Source organism: Camarhynchus parvulus, unplaced genomic scaffold, assembly GCF_901933205.1.
Source record: "Camarhynchus parvulus unplaced genomic scaffold, STF_HiC, whole genome shotgun sequence".
Classification (NCBI taxonomy): Eukaryota; Metazoa; Chordata; class Aves; order Passeriformes; family Thraupidae; genus Camarhynchus; species Camarhynchus parvulus.
In genome coordinates, this window is record NW_022148394.1 from 4,145 (window position 1) to 24,177 (window position 20,033).

At 49.9% G+C, this 20,033-nt stretch overlaps 1 protein-coding gene across 1 annotated transcript; it reads right to left on the minus strand.

Annotated features, from left to right (window-relative positions):
* Nucleotides 1-11,480: 11,480 nt before the first annotated feature.
* On the minus strand, nucleotides 11,481-13,092 carry LOC115916714 (zinc finger protein 239-like; the record flags this gene model as incomplete). Its single annotated transcript, XM_030970452.1, has 1 exon — nucleotides 11,481-13,092. A coding segment is annotated over one exon (696 nt), but the record flags the coding sequence as incomplete, so codon positions are not given.
* Nucleotides 13,093-20,033: the final 6,941 nt, after the last annotated feature.

A 20,033-nucleotide genomic window follows, 5' to 3' on the forward strand; every position in this document is an offset into this window, starting at 1 on the left:
GCCTTGCTTTTCGTGTGCACTTTGGGTACGGCTCCGGTGGAGACCACTGCTGCCGCCGCCGCTGCTCCGCCCGAAACCGCCTCAGAACCCCCGCCTGCCACCATCTCCGCGACCTCCCCGCTGTCTGGCCCCGCCGCCGCTGTGGCTGCCGCCGCTGGCTGCCCGTTGCAGCGCGGACGCGCCTGCCGCGAGGAAGTCTTTCCTCCTCTCCCTCTGGCCCCGCTCTGACCCCCCCGCCTGATTCTGTGTCCTCCCCACTCCCCTTTGGCTCCTGCGAGTCGGTCGGACGTGCCTTAGTAATGGCACAGTCTGACTCCTCGATCTCGCTTGGAAGTGAAGAAGTGTCAGAATCAGACCCTGAAAGCTCTGACATGTCTGAGATTTCTGGGTGTTTTGGAGGTCCCGCAGGCTTTTGGGATGAGGGGTGGAGATGATGAAATCTTCCCCCTCTTTACGAGGGTCTGTCTCTCCCTGGGCAGCTGGGAGCAGAGCCAACCTCCGCTTCTGGCTTTGCTCCTTTCCCTCCGCCCCTGTGAGAGCTCTGACAGGCTGCTGCTTGGCAACTTTCTTAGAGATTGCCTCGAGCATGACCCTGGCTGGTGATAACAATTTTGTGGCCGTTTCATCCTTTTTAACTGCTGAATAATAAAGATGCCTATTTATCTCTTGCCAAAATCCTACCTCAAACAACAGACGCGTCTCTGTACATGGATAGTTACACCTGACCCGTAGTAAAAGATCTTTGAGCTCTTTGTTTGAAATTGCAGGGGACTGAGCCTGTGCCATGCCATGTAAGGCGGACAAGATGCTCAGTTGCTCCTGGGAGTATGTGCCCCCCATGTTCTTAATTCTTGACCTTCTTACCAAAGCGATGTCGTCAGGGCAGTCTGGAGGTCCTGCTCACCGGCCTGCAGCTGACAGGAGGATGGATCCCAGGCGCGCCTCTCTGGGTCCGGTCCGGACTGCTCTGCTACGATTTTCTTCGGCAGAAGTGGGAGTGTGGATGACCTTGAGTGGCTGCTGCTTCTTCAGGCTGCTCTGGCAGCTTCCCAAGGAGGCTTATCGGAGCCCTCCTGGGAGCGAGTCCAGCTTTGGGAGCTGCCCACTCGGAGCTCTCTTCAGGTCCTCTTCGGAGCCCACCTGAGCTCGCTCCGAGCCCCCTCTGGGCCCACGCCGTGCCCACCCAGGGACGCCAAATCTCGGCTCGGCTGCTGTTCTCTGTCCCGAGATGAGTTGGGTGGTCCTGGAGTGGCCCCAGGCTCTGAAGAACGAGACTGGACTCTCTGGAGTTCGATCTTCGGATTGTTTATTATTTCTTATCTATAAAATTTTCTCCCTGCCGAGCAGAGGTCTGTTCAGCATGGCAGCCACAGCACTCTCCGACCGCTCCCAAGGCGGTATCGTCTTTTTATACTACAAACTACGTACATCATATTTACCTTTAATTTCCAATACCTATCACCTATGTTAGACAGTGCATTTCTACTCTAAACCAATCCCCAAGTGCCAACATCACAGCAGAAAATGGAGAACAAGAAGAAGAAAGAAGAAGGACGAGACATGCCCTGTTCCCTCCATCTTGTCCCCATAACCCACATACCAAAAATCCTAAAACTTATATTTTCACCCTGTGTGCACCCTGTAAATACACCCATTAAACTCGTGTGACTTTCCAACTCTCATACAAAGCTGGCAATTCATTTGCAGGATCAAAGTCCAGCCACCAAGTGTTCCGGGCATCATGCCAAGATCTCTGAGCCCCCCGACGGGGTCTCGGGAGACTCCGCACATCCCAAGTGATGTGCTGAGCTCCCACACCCATCCAGGCTGGACGTTTGCCTCCTTGACTCATCTTTTGGCACACAGGGACAGTCTGTTCCTGTGCCCTCAAGATCTCCATTTTGAAGCACACTCACCCTTCTTGAACTCCTTTGTTTTTAAGGGCTACTTCCCAAGGAACTCTCTGAATGTCTCCTGAATAGGCCAAAGTCTGCCTTCCCGAAGTCCAATGTAAAAGTCTTATTAATGCTCCTCTTGACTTCACCAAATATTGAACATTTTATCATTTCATGGTCACTATGTCCCAAGCAGCCTCCAACCACCACATCTCCCACCAGCCCATCTCTATTTGCAAATAACAGATCTAACATAGTCCCTCCCCTGGTGGGCTCACCCACCAGCCGTGACAAAAAGTTGTCCTCCACAAACTCTAAAGATTTCCTGGACTGCCTTTTTTCAGCTGTATTGAGTTCCCAGCAAATGTCTGGCAGCTTGAAATCACCAACAAGAACAAGAGTTGATGATCCAGAAACATTCTCTAGCTGTTTATAGAATGAATTGTGTTGCTATTGAGTAAGAAATGGCACAGATTCTCAAGAAGGCTGGTTTGCACAGTGCAGCTTTAATATGAAAATTCTCTCTTCTTATAGACTGTTCCAATCCATTTCACCTAATTAACAAAAACACCTCTCTTATAAACAATCTTTGAGAAAAACAGGAAAACAGAGAGTAGGAAAACACCACCTGCAGGTTGTTTATAATAACAAGCTACCATTGTTTCTCTACAACTCCCTAAAAGTCTCACAAGTCAGCCATGAGAAAACTTATCTGGTTTTCTCACTCTCTGACCAGGCAGTCACTACCACAGATCCCCCTTTTTGTTTAAAGGAGGAGGTGGTGTTTGCAATCCTCTGCGAGGCCCCTTGCAGGAAGGAGAACAAACACAGCTCCACAGGTTCCTCTAGCAGTTGCTGGTTATCAATCAGAACCTCAATCGGACGCCGATTTAAAATGGTCAGAGAGAACGGATCTTGTGATTCCCTCTTACAAGAAATGCACTATCAATCCTCAAATAATTTACTTATTCTAATACAATCTCAATACTAAGTCTAATATAGTGACAACTTATCTTTAATTTGTTCAAAGAACTGACAGTCTTAGCCTGTCAACAGTCCTTTTTCAGAAGCAAAGAAAGGATGGAATGTTCACTCCCCACTCGTGGAGGGACCATCTGATTGATGGTCATCACCTTGGTCATCATTCGGAGGTTGCCTGTTGGCCACATGCTGGTTTTGGTGTCACAAATCAGGGCGGACACACCTCGCAGGGACCCATCGCACTCCGGTATCTGTGGAAACACATGCAGACCCTCTTGCTTCTCCTGGTGAGATCAGCGGCTGCAGGTTGAAACCCCATGGACAAAAGGAGGAACATAAAGCAAAGAAAAGGGAAAAGGCTCTTCCCTAAAACTGTGGTAGCCTGAAAATTGCTGTGCTTGAAGACTCAAAGAAGAAAAAGAGGATTGTAAGTACTCTTGGGTGGGGGGGGAGCAGGTATGGGGGGATGAATGTGTGTGTGAATGAGATGTGGGCTGGTTATCCCAGACCTGCAAAGTGAGTGACGAGTCTCCCACGCTGCAGTTCTGTTCTTTCACGATAAAAATGACCAGTAAAAGACAAAGTGAAAGATAAAAGGAGTGAGATAATCCCCTGGGAGTAACTGGAACTGGGTCTCAGGGAAGGGGTGGGACCCCTTGGAGAGAGGAAGCTGAGGGTTTTCCTGGCACAATCCACTGGGAAAGCAGGATAAAAAGTGGAGGAGTCCCCTAAAATTTTGCTGGATTGAGGGATAAAGATGCCCAAGAGCATCCAGGGTTGAACAACACAGCTGGATTGAGGGATAAAAATGCCCAAGAACATCTAGGGTTGAACAACACAGCTGGATTGAGGGATAAAGATGCCCAAGAACATCCAGGGTTGATTGAGGGATACCCAAGAATATCCAGGATTTGCCAGGAACACTTTGAGATTTTATAAAACCCGTGGGTGGGTATTAACAAGTGACTTGAGAACAAAGGTACCTTATTTTTGTGTTGTCCTGTTGTGAGTGGGAGTGAGTGAGACATATTAAATAAATAAAAGTGAATGAATATGGATGAATGAAAGTATATGCAATATAGATTGCTTAACTTTATTTTCTGCAGGAAGGTGGATTGTGTAGGATAATATTGGAAAGGAAGGTTTTTTCATGCTGTGAGGAATGTTCAAGCTGTCAGGGGAATGGATTGCAGCAGGGATGAGTGGGTGGGGTCCTGGGGAAATGGGATAAGGAACCAGAGAAGAGAGCAGGGACCCTCTGGAAATAGTCTCTCCCTGTCTCCAGTTTCTCTGCTCATGCCAGAAGCTCCAGTCTCCCTACCCACACCAGCTTCTCTGTCGGAGCCAAGAGCTTCAGCCCTCCTCACCCATACCGGGCATGATCACTCCGTCCCCGCTGTGGCTTCTCCCCAGCTGACTGCTCCTGCACCTACCCCTGTTTCTTCCTTGATTCCAGCTACACTGTTGAATTCTGCTCCTCCCTCTGTCCCCTTTTGGATCTGGCTTTACAGCCAACTTTCAGCCTGGTCTCTGTTCCCTCGGTGATTTCAGCTCCCTCTGTATCCATGGGGGAGTTCAGGAAGGAGACAGAGCCCCGGCGTGGGCAGGGTCCCGGGAGAGGAGTGGGGATGCCAGTTTCTGCTGTAGGGGGGAGGTCACCCTCACTTAGGAGGAGGCCTGGGGGTGGTTCAGGGGGTGTGCCCGGTGAGGGAGTGGGAAGAACATGGGCTCTGTTTTATTGTATTTGTGGGATGCCTGACAAAGGAAGAAATTATTAATTTGACTTTATGTTTTCTGAAGATTAATTTATTATTTTAAGATATTATATTAAATACAGAAAGAATACTTACAGAAGATTAACAAGATAATAATGAAAAACTTGTGACTCTTTTAGCAGAGCCCCAACACAGCTTGACTCTGATTGACTAATAAGTCAAAATAATTTATAGTAGAAACTAATGAAACAATCACCTGTTGAATAAACAATCTCTGAACACATTCCAAAGCAGCAAAACACAGAAGAAGCAAATGAGATAATATTGTTTTCTTTTTTCTCTGAGGCTTCTCAGCTTCTTAGGAGAAAAATCCTGGGTAAAGGGAAAATATGAATGTGACACTGTTTTCTGAGGGATGGATGCTGTCAGGAACCTTTGATAACTTTAAAAGTAGGCCCCCAAGAGGAAGCATTAGAATTTATAGTTCATACTGATGCAGAGAGAACTTATGCAGTAGATGTTCCAGGAGGATGTGATGTCAGTGGTGTCATGGTGGAATGGCAGAGGGAAGAGGAAAAGGGTTTAAAATCTCTGTCATTAAAAATCAGGTAATTAAAGGGGAAGCCAGAATGGGGGTAGGAGATGTCTTCTTAGTTCCTGGAGTAGGTGTCTTCTTGGGAAGAGACTTACAAATCCAGCTGGGTATAGAGGTTATAGTAGAAGAAGAAAGGGCTGTGGACAAACTCTTAGAAATAAACTAGTTGTGTGTACACATCATGTGGTCCAAAATGTGTTAAAATCAAAAAGTGGGAAAACAAAGGAAAAGTAAAAGCTGGGGGAAAAATGATTAGCAGACTCTAAGATGTCAAAATGTGAAATAATGATAACAGTAAAAGTAAACATAAGTTTGAATCCAGCTCAATTTTTATGGAAAACTAAAAGGTACTTTAACACATGATTGTTCAGAAATTGTGCAATACCAAACTGAAGTTCAGGAGGATCTAGCAGAACACGCCCTCCTAGAGGGGGAAAAGATATATGCTGGTGGTTCATCCAAATGCTTCTGAAAGAAAAAGAATACCTGGGGATGCCAGGGTGAGGGTTGTTGAGGTTGTGGGGCGTTTGACCGCTCTTGTGCGAGCGGCAGAGTCTCGGGGCTGCGGCAGGGGCTGATCCATGTGGGCGGCCCGGCGTGACAACTTGCAGTGTTTGCCCGCCCGGTGCAGGCGGCGCGGGGCGCGGGTTCGCGTGGGGCGCCGCTGGGGTTCGGGAGCTGCTTGGTGGTGCCGGGGTCTCGGAGGGCCCGGGGTTGCTGGACACGCTCACCAGCCCGGCGGCGGCGCTGGGCACGGTTTGCACAGTTCGCTGCTGAGGAGCGGGGCTGGCGCAGTGACGGAGCTGCCGGGGGGGTTGGCTCCCAGCCTGCTGCGGTCCCCAGTGCAGGGCAGCAGCCTCAACCCCGGTAGGTGGGTCGGGAGAGAGAGAGAAGGGGTGAAAGGGAGGTCAGGCACAGCCCCAAGGTCCCCGCAGAGGTGGCTGTCTGCGAGCCCCCCCTGCTCCCAGAGGGAGCTGCCAGCTCGCCCTTGCCGGGGCCGCTGCGGTGCGGGGGCGGCAGCGGGAGAGGAGCGAGGGACAGCGCTGAAGGCGCTGCTGGGAGTGAAGAGAGAGAGAAGGGGGGCGGCGTGAGAGTAAGCGATGAGACCAAGGCAGAGATAGCCTTGATCTCTCGCTAATTCTCAAAACCTCGCCAAGTCGTTTATTTTTGTTCTCTTAAAGCAAGATTCTTTCTTTTTTTTCTTTCTCCGAGGGACATGAAGACCTGATAAACCATGATAACACTAGAGATGGACAACAGAAATAATGTTTTCCCTTCCCTTTATGGTAACACCAGGTGATGATTTTACACATAACATGTAATTAACTGAACTTGAATAAATTGGCTGCCACATCCAGAGATTTGACCAAATTACAATAACCACTGCAGTCATCCTTATTGGCATTGAGAATCAGTGGTTGCTCTCAAACATTTTACCAAATTAGGAGAGAGTAAATGTAAATGATCACAAATTGGTAATTGATGCACTTGGTGCTACACAAAACAACAGTTCTTTGGCTCTTAGCTGTATCCAGGCACAATTGTGGATGCAGTCAGTTGCTGCCTCAATTATAAGAGAAGGTGAAGAAGGCACTTTTCCCACTGAAATGTGGAAAATAATTTGGGACAGTGTCACTGACTTTGAAAGAGAATTCAAATCCTGGTGGAACCTAGTGAATTTTACCTATGACCCCATTTCAAACACAGCCACAGTTTTTGTGTTGACCATACACAATGCCTCAGAGCATTTGATTTTCCCTGTTATAATATTAAAACTGAATTACAATGGAGCTATTCTCTATCTTTCTGAACATAGAGAATGGGCCTGTCAAATTGGCAAGAAATGGCAAAATATTAATTTAGAATCTTGTATTGTCTGAGAACAACAAGGGTTAATCTGTGAAAGTAATGCAATCATAGCTCAAGACATTTGTTTAGACATAGAGCAAAACATCTGTAATTTTGAAATTTGTCCTAACAAGACTTCTGGAACAGTCCTTATATACATAGGCAATAGATGTGCATGCTTTAGAACCATTTGTGATTTTGTATTCATAGAAAATGTTGTAGTAGATACTAAAAATCTTTCAAATTTCTGTGCTTGTAACTTTACCAAGATTACAGGATGTGATTTCTCTTATGAAGCTCCAGTTACCTCTCACTACCTATTGCAATCCAACTACACACTGATTCACAAACTGATGCCTATTCCTGTTGGGATGAATCTCACTTTGGTAAGACAACTGCTGCTCCATCGAGACTGAGTTGAAATCCTTGAGAAGATGAAGAAAAACGGACAGAAAGCCCTGGTGACTGTTCATCACAATGTGAGACAGATACACCGTGTCATGGAAAGAGTGGACAAAGATGCCAGCACAGGTGGTGGGATACTCTTTTAGGTGGTCTCCTACTGCCATGGGTGTCCTGAACAGCGTGTGTCATCCCATTGTTATCCTTTTGATACCAATTCTGTTTGGTTTTATTTTATCAGCAGTCCTATTCGTTATGAATTGGAGCATGAAACAGCTGACAAGACTGATATCTATAGTTAATGCACACAGCTTGGCTGATGTCCTCTGCACTGTGGACATCCCCAAGACTTTGACACAAGGCACTTATGAATGAAGCATATGTGTTTTGGAATAATCCTTAATTTCCATTTATGATTTTGTGAGAATTACTTTCAATTTTTAGTGAAGTGTTTTAGAAAATCAATTTTTAAAGTTAATGCTTGTATTATGATGTGTTGATTGCTTTTGCTTTTGATTATTTGTGACTTGTTTTAACCAATTGAAAATTGTTACAAAAATAATATTGTTTTATTAATCAACCATTTGTGAAAATTGTTATGATAATCAATAATAATTATGTTTCTTTATTGTTTACCTTTTCCCCCTCCTTTTCCTATCCTTTCTTTTCCTCCTCTCTCTCTCTTTTTCCTCTCTTTCTGTCACCCCTATTTTTCCGGGTTATACTACCAACGTACAGCGAGTTCTGCAGACTCATCAACGACACTCCAGAGTTCTGCTGATGAAGATCCCTCAAGGCAATCGTGAGTCACGGGGCCGTGTGAGAGTCTGTCCGAATTTTCCCTCATCTGCCTCACGATTGTCACTGGGGGACCACTGAAGAGAAGACCCCCCCTGTCTTAAATCTCTGGCTCCAAAGGAGAAAGTCATGTGCCTGAGACCTGAGAGCGTTGCTAAGCCATTGTTTTCACAGGTGTTGTTTGCTGGATGCTACACTGAGCCCAATGAGAAGAAGAAGGGAGCACCGTGCCCTTTTGCAACAACAGCCTTGGGAGCTGTCCCACCTCTCGGCCTGGCTGGACTTCTCCTGAGTTCTGGGTGGTCTCCCACAGAAGACCCTCACCTGTTTTCCAACCACCGTGACAGACAGACTGAGATGTAAGGAGCCTCTCCATCAAGGACTGAGACATGAAACCCCCATGTGAAAAGGCCCCTCTGCTCCTTCCAAGGGCTGGGACTGAAACCCCAGCCCGGGGCAGGTGTGGGGGAGGCAAGCTGACCAAAGCGAGATGTTTGCCTGCAGGTTGTGACCGCTGGGCCAAGAAGACAATGGCTCTCGCTTACTGCTGAGAACATGGACTGCCTGTTACATCTATTCCTTATTGTATCTGTTTCCCCCCCCTCGCAATTTCCAATAGAGTTATCATAATAAAAACCTCAGAGTTAGCGAGAGACTCGAGATCTCCCCGACGTAACAGGCGGATCCTCGGCTGGACTGGACCAAAGGACTTCGTCTCTACGTTTGGTAGCTCTATCCCCCCTCTTTCTCTCTCTGTCTCTTTTGTCTCTCTCTTCCTCTATCTCTTTCTTTCCCTTAATCCCTCTATTGCATTTTGCTGTGGTCATTCAATAAAGGTGCATTTGTTTCGATTATCATTGCAAACCCCCTTGTACCGTGTCGGTTCTTTTTGCACCCTGAGATCAAATCCACGAACCATCACGAAACCCGTCCGTGAGGATGGATCGTGACACCCCCAGAGGACCCCTGCCCAAATTCCCCCCCAAAGCCCCCCAGCACCCCCAGACCCCGCTAAAACCCCCTCAAGTTCCCCCCAGACCCTCCCCAAATCTCCCCCAAACCTCCTCAAGACCCCTCCCCAAATTCCCCTCACGACCCCTCCAGGACCCCTCACCTGTTCCTGCGCCTCCTCAGCAGCTCCCGGAGCCCCCCGTCCTCTCCCAGCGCCTCCCCCGCTCTCTCCAGCGCCTCCCGCAGGACCCGCCCGAGCCCGGGGCGGCTCCCGGGGGTCCCTGAGGGGGTCCCGGGGGGCGGCGGGGGGGGAGGGGCGCCCGCTCCATGCCCGGCCCCGGGGTCAGGGGGCGCCGCTTCGGGCTCGGCTCTGATTGGCTGGAGCGGCGCGGGAAGGGCGGCAGTGGCTGAGGGGAGACGCCCGGTGATTGGTTGGTTACGTAGAGGGCGCCATGATTGACAGGAGACGGGCGGGGTAGGCGGGCTTTGCCGACGGGAGGCGGGCAGTGATTGGTTGCAAAGAGGCAATGAGAGGCGGGAGTTGCTGAGGGGAGACGAGCGGTGATTGGTTGCATCGGGGCACGGGGAGGCCGGTGTTCCTGAGGGGAGACCTGCAGTGATTGGTTGGTTTGGGGCGGGGCGCCCGCTATAGGCTGGGAAAAGTCCGGGATTTTTAAGGGAACATTGCCAGCCTTTTGGGGAAAAACTCGGATTTTTAAGGAAAAATTCCCGCTTTTTGCAGGAGAAACATTCCCGGATTTTTTGACCCCACATGACCCAAATAAATCAAATAACCCCAAAATGCTCGAAATAAACCCCAAATAAGTCCCCAAAAGCCGAAACAATACCTAAAAGTCCGCCAAATAAAACCAAATAACTCGAAATAAGGGCAAAAAACAAAAAAAAACCCCAAATTAAACCCCAAAAACCCCAAATGATTTCCAGTACACCTAAAAAACCCCCATATACAACAACATATACCCCAAGAATCCCAAATAATTCCAAATAAGCCAAAATCAACCTAAATAAGCCCAAGCAAACCCAAATACTTCCAAATACACCCAAATAACCCCAAATAAACAGAAACAAACCAAGTAAAACACAAGATAAACCCCAAATATTCCATAAGTAACCCATAATAAACCCCAAACAAACTCTAAAGGAACCCAAAGAAACCCCAAGAAACCCCAGTTCCTCCCGTCCCCAGCCCCAAAACAGATCCCAACCAATCAGAACGCGCGGCACTGATGGCGATCCACTTGCTGGGCAGAAACTCAGAGCACAGGCCCCGCTCAGCGATTTTCAGCCAATCAGCGCCCGGCTCGGCTCTGACTCATCAGTTGCCAGGCTCAGACCAAGGCCTCTCACTGCGTTAAACAATCAGAGGCCGCGCGGGGTAATTTCCAGCCAATCAGAGCGTGTCTCGCTGATGACTCATCAGTTGCCAGGAGCGGAATTTGGGGAGGGGGGGAAGGTGACCCTGGGCATGGGCTGGGGACCCCAAATTAATCCAAAATGCGGGCGGGACCCAAAAACGGAGCAGGGAGGGCGTGGAGCCCCCAAAACCAAACACGGTGGAGGGGACTGGGGGAACGATCAGAAAGGGGAGGGAGAGTGGGGGAAAAGAGGGGGCTCAAACCCCAAAATTGAGCTGGGAGTGGGATGGACCCCCAAATTAGGCTGGAAGGGGTATGAGATCCCTAAATTGAGCTGAGAGGGGTATGGGATCCCGAAACTGAGCTGGAAGGGGGACGGGACACCCCAAATTGAGCTGGGAGGGGGCTGGGATCCCCAAACAGGATGAAACCAATTTTGTTCCTGGAATATGTAAAGTACTTTATGGATATGCAAAAAGTCTATGAATATGCAACAGGCTGATGTCATGGGAGACAAGGACAATTGAGCAAAGGCTGTTATGGCCACCAAGACTCCCCCCCAGTTATTTTCGGGGACACCCCTTAAATTATCTGGTTTTAATTACATCAGCATGTTGCATATTCATAGACCCTCATGCATGTCCATAACCTCATTTACATATGTCAGGAACTATTTTACATGGCTCGTCCTTGGGGGTGTCTCCCCATTTCAGGAGCCTCCACTGAAATGGAAAATGCAAACCCCCTCGCTATGATGATGATGATGATGATGATGATGATGATGATATTATTATTATTATTATTACTATTATTATTATTGTTGTTGTTATAATTATTATTATTATTAATAATAATAAACTACTATTAAAATAATAATTAATTTTGAAATTAAGGGGCTCTCAGGCAAACATATGGGAGTAGAAATAACAGTTCTTTATTAGGAAAAATTAAAAATACAAATGCAGTAGTACAAAAAAAAAAAAAAAAAAAACAGAGTCAGAATACTCTGGGAATCCAGTGAGAACAGGTTGATCCTCTTGGAATCCAGTGGGAAAGGGCTGATCCTGCATGAATCCAGTGGGAAAAGGGCTGATTCTTTGGGAATCCAGCAGGAAAGGGCTGATCCTCTGGGAATACAGTGGAGAATGAAGCTGATCCTATGGAATCCAGTGGGAAAAGGGCTGATTCTCTGGGAATCCATTTCTTACCCCCCAAAGACAGGGCAAAGGCAGGGCCGTGGACTTTTTATAGGGTATCCCAAGGGTGGAGTTGGGATTTGGGTCAGGGGAGGAGTTCTTGGCAACACAAGAAGGGTGAGATCAAATTCCTGCCTCTTAGCAACAGCAGCACTCCACACAGAACGTGTCCCCAAATCCTAAATTCCCTCTAAAACAACTAAGACATAACGGAACTGCAGATATATTCGATCAATTTACTTCATTTAACCCAGTTTTGAGTGTTTTCAAAGGATGAAGGTGAAGCAGAAAATTAGGTGATGAAAAAGGATGAAGGTGAAGCAGAGGAAAATTAAGGCCAAACCAAAAGGCTAAGCAGCCAGGTGTGTTCCCCACATGGATCACAGGGAATGTGAGTGACCAGGGCTGTGCCCAAAGTGCCTCCTCCAGTGGGGGATGGAGCTGGAGCAGCGCACGAAGCTCTGCCCGCGCTCAGGGCACTCGCAGGGCTTCCCTTACCGGTGCCTCCGTTGGTGTTGGGTCAAGTGAGAGCTCCTGGAGAAGCTCTTCCCACACTGGGGACACTCGTAGGGCCTCTCCCCAGTGTGGATGCGCCGGTGCCTGACGAGGTTGGAGTTGTGCTTGAATCCCTTCCCACAGTCAGGGGCATTGGAAGGGCCTCTCCTCTGTGTGAATCCGATAGTGCTGGAGGAGATGGGAGCTGGTCTGAAACCTCTTCCTGCATTTATCACACTCGTAGGGCCTCTCCCCAGTGTGGATGCGCCGGTGGGTGATGAGGGTGGAATTCTGCTTGAATCCCTTCCCACACTCAGGGCATTGGAAGGGCCTCTCCTCCGTGTGACTATGATAGTGCTGGAAGAGATTTGAGCTGGTCTGAAACCTCTTCCCACACTTGGAACACTCATAGGGCCTCTCCCCAGTGTGGGTCCTCTGGTGCACAATCAGGTAATACCTCTGGCTGAAGCACATCCCACACTCGCCACACTCATAGAGCTTTTCTCCAGTGTGGGTCCTCTGGTGCTTGATCAGGCTGGAGCTCTGGCTGAAGCTCTTCCCACACTCCCCACACTCGTAGGGCTTCTCCCCAGTGTGGGTCCTCTGGTGCCTGATCAGGCTGGAGTTCGGCTGAAGCTCTTCCCACACTCCCCACACTCGTAGGGCCGTTCCCCAGTGTGGATCCTCTGGTGGCTGATCAGGTGAGAGCTCCGGCTGAAGCTCTTCCCACACTCCCCACACTCGTAGGGCCGTTCCCCAGTGTGGATCCTCTGGTGCTGGATCAGGTGAGAGCTCCGGCTGAAGCTCTTCCCACACTCCACGCAGGCGTGGGGCTTCTCCCCATCATGGAGCACCAGCTCCGAGCTCTGCCTCCATCTCCGGCCGCCTTCCCGGCCCAGGCTGGCTCTTTCCCCCTCACATCCCCGCCATCTGCGTTTGCAGCCCCTCCTCGTGCGGCATCTCCGGGCCTTTTCCTCCCCGTTGCCTTCCTGCGCCGTGGAGCCGCTCAAAACGGCCTCTTCCACCAGGTTCTGCCGCGGGCATTTGTCCTCCCTGCTCTCCATGCTCAGCTCCTGCTCTGGGGGAGGAAGGACAAGGACACGATGGGATTTGCCTCCGTGCCACAGGCAAGGGCAAGGAGATCCCCCCAGGGCTGTGCTGCAGCCGGGGCCGTGCTGGGCTGGGAGATGGAGCAGCACAGAGGGGAAAGGGGCACTGACTTCCTCCTCACCTGCCTCAGTGTCCCGGGCCATCTTCCTCTTCCTCGCAGCCTCCCTGGGCTTGGCAATGGGAAATCCTGGTTTGGAGGGTAAGAACCAAGGTTCCTGTTACAAGATACAAATTTTTTCTGTATGAATATTCATTTACATACAGCAAGATAAAAAATCCTATAGCATTTCACCATACTGTCATTACATCACCATACTGTGCTACATTTTAAACCCAAAAACTCCTCTTTGGACCCCTTCTGCTGAGCTAGTAGGGTCTGCTCTGACCCTTGGATCTGTCTGCAAGCAGAGGGAATTGTTTCATCAAAACAGGATTACCTTCAGTTGGGCCACACCATTGTTTTCCAATTGTTCACTAAAGGTATCTCAAAGCTTGCTTTCATTTCAATCTTCCTTATACTTTTATATTCTCAAAATCTTTTGCCAGACAATCATATTTATAAGGCTTTCCTGTTTCATCTTCCCCAACACACATTGAGTTTGAAGGTCCCTCTGCCCGAGTCCATCTCTACAAGTCACCGGCCATCTGGGCTCCAGAAAAACCTCCCAAACACCAAGATTCAGCCCTGAAAAAGCCTCCCAGGAGTTCCCGTCCCTGGTCCCTCCCCTCTGGTGTTCGGGGTTCCCCCTGTCCCAGCTGCTGGGGGTCACGCTTGGATTGGGGGGGCCCCTTCTCCTCGGTGCCCGCCCTGCCCAGGCTGCTGGCAGTCCCAGCAATCCCAAAAGCTCCCCCCGCTTCGCTCTCCCCATTTCGGGATGCCGGGGCTCTTTGGGCTCCCCGGCTCCCTTCTCCCCATCATTCTCTGCTCTGGGCTGCAGCGGCTCCAAGGAGTCCCCCCTGCCCCTCTCCAGGCTCTTGAGGCTCCCGCCAATGGCGGCGCTCCCCCCTCTCTGGGCTCCCCACTTTGGCCTCCTGGGGGACACAGGGCTCTGCTCCTCCAGGCTGCCTCTGCCGGCAGCTGCCACCGCCACCCCCCGATGTCCCCCCAAGGGGCCTTTTCCGCTCAGCCTTGGACTTCTTCATTCTCCAAACATCCCCCAAACCCCAACCCAGGGACCCCTCGGGATATCCGGGCCCAGCTCCCCCTCCCCGCTCACCAGCGCAATTGGGAGGGGGCGATGATCCCACAGGTGGGGGCTGCGAATTCAGGCAGGGATCGACAGCGTGCTTCCCTCAGCTCAGCCTCGATCCGCCTTTGTCCCTCCTCTTCCTCTTCCTCTCGCTCCTCCTCTTCCATTACCCCTCCTCCTGCCTCTCTGTCTTATCCCAACCTCCTTCTCCACTTCCATCCCTCCCCTTCCATCCATTTTCCTCCTCCTCCTCCTCCCTAACCCCCTCCTCCACTAACCCCACTGCTCTCTCCGCCTTCCACCACTGCTCCCTCCATCCCTCCCCCTGCTCTCCCCCCCCTAACCCTCCCCTCCTCCTCCTCCCCCTTCATCCCTGCCCTTCCCTCCCTCCTCCTCCTCCCCCAGCAGCAGCCACACCCTCTCGGTGCCCCGTTCCCGCAGCCCTCGCAGCCCGCGGCAGGAGCGGGATGGAGCCAGGACAGCTCGGGATGGGCAGCGTGGGGCTCTCGGCTGCTCCCAGCCGCTGCCCGCGGGGGGAACCCGGCCCGGGCCAAAGGAGAGAAGCAAACTGGGCAAGCTGGGGGCAGATCACAAAGCTAAGGATGCAGCAGAAAATGGAGCTGAAAGTTTTATGTTAATATTAACTCCAAACTGGAGGAAAAACTGGAAATTCCAAAGTTTAGCAAAGCCGAGAAAAAAGAATTAAACAAATCAGGAAGTGAACAACATAAATCAGGGAAATGGAAACTTCTGGATGGAAGACAATTACTTAATGAAATGTGCTTACTAGGAAAATATTAGAAGACATGCATCAGAAAACCCACCGGGGTACTCAAGCTTTGTGTGATCACTTTTTAAGGAACTATGGGTGCACTGGGATTTTTGGAGCAGCAAAGCAAGTAATTGAAAGATGCTTAATTTGCCAAAGGATAAATGAAAAGGTGATGAGAAAAACAACATTAGGAGGTCGTGAGTTAGCTCATCGACCATTTCAAAGTATCCAAGCAGAAGTTGAGATTTCTTAGGCTCTGGATTTATTTGTAAAAACACCTGTTTAATCTAGAAGAAAGAGGATATGCCATATGTTAGTGTTGAAGATTGCATGTAAGATGTTTTCCATTACCATCTGTATGGCTGATTACCTTGTCAAGTGAGCAGTTTGCCTTATCTCTCTCTTTGAGTGACCACATTCACACCTCCCTCGGGAGGGGACCTCCGCTGATAACAGACTATTGAATATTGGTGCATGACTGATAAGAACTGTAACATCCCATTGTGAGATGCTCCGCCCAGAGGGAGGAGCCAAGCACTGCTACCCACGATACACTTTGAGATTCTGAAAACTCCAGCAGAGTTTCTCTCCACGGGATTCACCAGAGGAACAGCAGCTGCCTTTTCCTTCACTGGATCTCCAGAGGAAGACTACATCCTTCTCTACAGATCTTCCTTACTCCAACAGAACCACACCTGATACTTCAGGAGGACTGCAGCCACATTTTCAATCGGACTGCCACCAACACCCTGACAGGGTGTCAGGTTGGGTTCTGACTCTGTCAGTGTTGTTCTAGTGGACTGCATTGTTTATTTTATTCTTTGTTTTCTTCCCTATTAAAGTTTATTTCCTGCTCCCATAACTTTGCCTGAGTGCCCTTAAATCTTTTATAGCCCTTAATTTAAAATTTATAGCAATTCGGAGGGGTGGGGAGGGTTTTCATTCTCCATTTCAGGGGAGGCTCCTGCCTTCCTTAGCAGACTCCTGTCTTTCCAAACCAAGACAGATTTTGGTGCCCAACATGTAGCTCGAGGGCACAGAAACAAAAAGGGAATAACAGTTCTTGAGTAATATAATTTTTGTGTGTGGCTATAGAAACCTCATTAAGCGACACCATGTGGTCCAGCTTGCCCTGGTTTGGGTGGCACGTGATCGTGGCTGTATTTCTCCCATTTATAGGCCCTTATCTAAACATGGGTCCTATAACCAAGGCTACTGTGTCCGTTATCCTGTTTGTTTTATGGGTGAATAAGGTGAGGAATTCATGGATTTTTAACTTCCTCTGGAAAGCAGGCACATGGATTCACAGCTATCACACATTAAGTGTATGTTTTTGGGGTTACTTTAATAATGGCACCTGCTGTAAGGAAATGACACCAGGCGAAATCTTCTCCCAACCCTTTAGCCATTTCTTTGGGTCTGCCCCAGCAGTTTTTGAAGGGTTCAGCTCCACTCTAAATATTAATGATATCATACAGTGGCTGGTGTTGCTGATAGGCCTGCTCTATTTAGCATTTAGAGAGAAGGGGAGACTTACCTGGATAACTACCATGACACCTACCCCAGAACCTAATACGCCACCAGAGTCTAGGGATGCTGCTGCCCCAGAGCCTGACCCTGCCCCACAGCCCACTCCAGATACAAACCACCCAGATTGCTGGAGGGTTTGGTGAAGGAGATAGGCCAGATGCTGAAGGAATACACTTCCCCAGCTGGTGAGAAGCCCTTCCCCAGCCTTGAAGAAGGAGAGTCTAACAGTGCAGCAGCAGAACCCACAGGTGCTATACCTGTCCAGGCTCCAGCTGAACTGCAAAGGCAGTCACAGCCAGCAGCAGTTGCCCCTGTAGAAACAATGAGATCTAAGACGAAAGCAGAGCACCCAGATAGGGGAGGGCCCTCACAAGCCACAGGGGAGCCAGAGGTTGCGATCATCACCGAGTCCCTGACGCATCTACGAAAGTCTCCGTAATCTGCACAAAGACATTGTACGACAGGGACGTGAGGCTTATACAACCTGGCTGCTTTGGGTCTGGGATCTTATGGGTACAAGTGTGCAACTGGATGGTGGTGAGGCAAGGAATTTGGGAGCCTTGACTCAGGTATCAATCAGATTTTTGTAAGGGAGCCAGGGTCCCTTTCCCTCTGGGAGTGGCTTTTAATAAGTGTCAGAGAGAGGTTTGTTCACAGGGAAAGAATGCAGGAGCAGCACCATAGAATGTGCTGGAAGACTCTGGGGGAAGGGATCCAACAGCTGAGAGAAGTGGCAGTATTGGAGGTACTCTTTGAGAGGGATGGACAGCATGATAGTGACCCTGACCAAGTCAGGTGCACAGGGCAAATGTTGTGGAGCCTGGCAAATCTGGGGCCATCCCAATACACCACCTTTATTGCAACAATTAATGCTGACACCAACCGAGAGACAGTGGGTTCTGTGGCCAACAAGCTTAGGAATTACAAAAGTATGATCAATGGCCCCATGCAGGCTCATGTCTCTGCTGTGATTAAGGACCTCAAAGAGGAGATGAGGGAGGTGGTGAGGGAAGAGGTGAGGAGGAACAGTTCCCACATCACCCCAGTGCAAGTCACAGCCCAACGTTCCCCAGCTAGACAGAGAGGGTGCACGCCACGGGCTGACCTGTGGTTCTCCCTGCATGACCATGGGGAAGACATGGGAAGGTGGAATGGGAAACCCACTTCTGTCCTGGTAGCATGGGTGCATCAACTCAAGGAGGAAAACACCAACCGAGGGAGTTCCAGTGAAGTGAAGGTGGCCTCAACCTCCCATGACCGAGCTGCTGAGTATGATCTGTCAGATCCCCTTGAAGGTACGTACCTCTAGTATGTATGCCAAGGAAAGAAATAATAATCAGGGTTGGGGGGTCCTGCCTGTAGCCAGGACGAGGCACGGGCAAACCAGATCTTCTGGATGGTGTGGATCTGATGGCCTGGCACATCAGAACCATGAAAGTACAATGCCTTAGTTGATACTGGTGAGCAGTGTACCCTGATACCATCGGGACATGTGGGGCAGAACCTGTTTCCATTGCTGGGGTGCTGGGGGGATCACAGCAATTGACCCTGTTGGAAGCTGAGGTGAGCCTGACTGGGAAGGAGTGGCAGAAACATCCTATTGTGACTGGCCCAGAGGCCCCGTGTATTCTGGGCACAGACTTCCTCCAGAAGGGCTTTATAAAGACCCAAAGGGACTCAGGAGGGCTTTTGGCATAGCTGCTGTGGAGGCAGAGAAGATGAAGCAGTGGAACACCTTGCCTGGACTATCAGAAAGCCCATCTGCAGTAGGACTCCTGAGGGTAGAACAGCAACAGATACCAATTGCCACCTCGACTGTGCACCTCTGGCAGTATTGGATGAATTGGGATGCCGTGATCCCCATCCACAAAATGATCTGCGAGCTGGAGAGCAAAGGGGTGGTCAGCAAGACCCACTCACCCTTCAACAGTCCCATCTGGTCTGTGTGCAAGTCTGACAGAGAATGGAGATTGACTGTGGACTATCGTGGCTTGAATGAAGTGACTCCACCGCTGAGTGCTGCTGTGCCGGACATGCTGGAACTCCAGTACGAGCTGGAGTCCAAGGCAGCAAAGTGCTTTGCCACCATTGACATTGCTAATGTGTTTTTGTCCATTCTTCTGGCAGCAGAATGCAGGCCTCAGTTTGCTTTCACCTGGAGGGGCGTGCAGTACACCTGGAACCGACTGCCCCAGGGGTGGAAGCACAGTCCCACCATCTGCCATGGACTGATCCAAACTCCACTGGAAAAGGGTGAGGCTCCAGAACACCTGCAGTATATCGATGACATCATTGTGTGGGGAAAGACAGCAGCAGAAATGTTTGAGAAAGGAGAGAAAATCATCCAGATTCTCCTGAAAGCCAGCTTCTCCATCAAGAAGAGCAAAGTAAAGGGACCTGCTCAAGAGATCCAGTTTCTGGGAGTGAAGTGGCAAGAGGGAGGGCATCAGATTCCCACCAATGCCATCAACAAGACCACAGCAATGTCTCCACCCACCAATAAGAAGGAGACACAAGCTTTCCTAGGTGCCATAGGCTTTTGGAGGATGCACATTCCTGAGGACAGTCAGATCCTGAGCCTTCTCTACCTGGTCACCCACAAGAAGAACGATTTCAACTGGGGCCCAGAGCAGCAACAAGCCTTTGCCCAGATCAAGCAGGAAATCGCTCACGCGGTTGCCCTTGGCCCAGTCAGGACAGGACCAGAGGTGAAGAACATGCTCTACTCTGCAGCTGGGAACCATGGCTTGTCCTGGAGCCTTTGGCAGAAGGCACCTGGGGAGACTCAGGGTCGACCACTGGGATTCTGGAATCGAAGCTACACAGGGTGAGAAGCCAACTGCACCCCAACAGAGAAGGAAATCTTGGCTGCCTATGAAGGAGTCCAGGCTGCCTCAGAGGTGATTGGTACAGAAGCACAACTCCTCCTGGCACCCTGACTACCAGTGCTGGGGTGGATGCTCAAAGGCAAGGTTCCTTCCACCCACCATGCCACCAGTGCTACATGGAGCAAGTGGATTGCTCTCATCACACAGCACACCCGTATAGGTAAACTGAATCACCCTGGGATTTTGGAGGTAATTACAAATTGGCCCGAAGGTGGAAATGCTGGTGTCACAGATGAAGAACAAGAACCAGTGACACATGCTGAAGAAGCTCCTCCCTATAACCAACTGCCC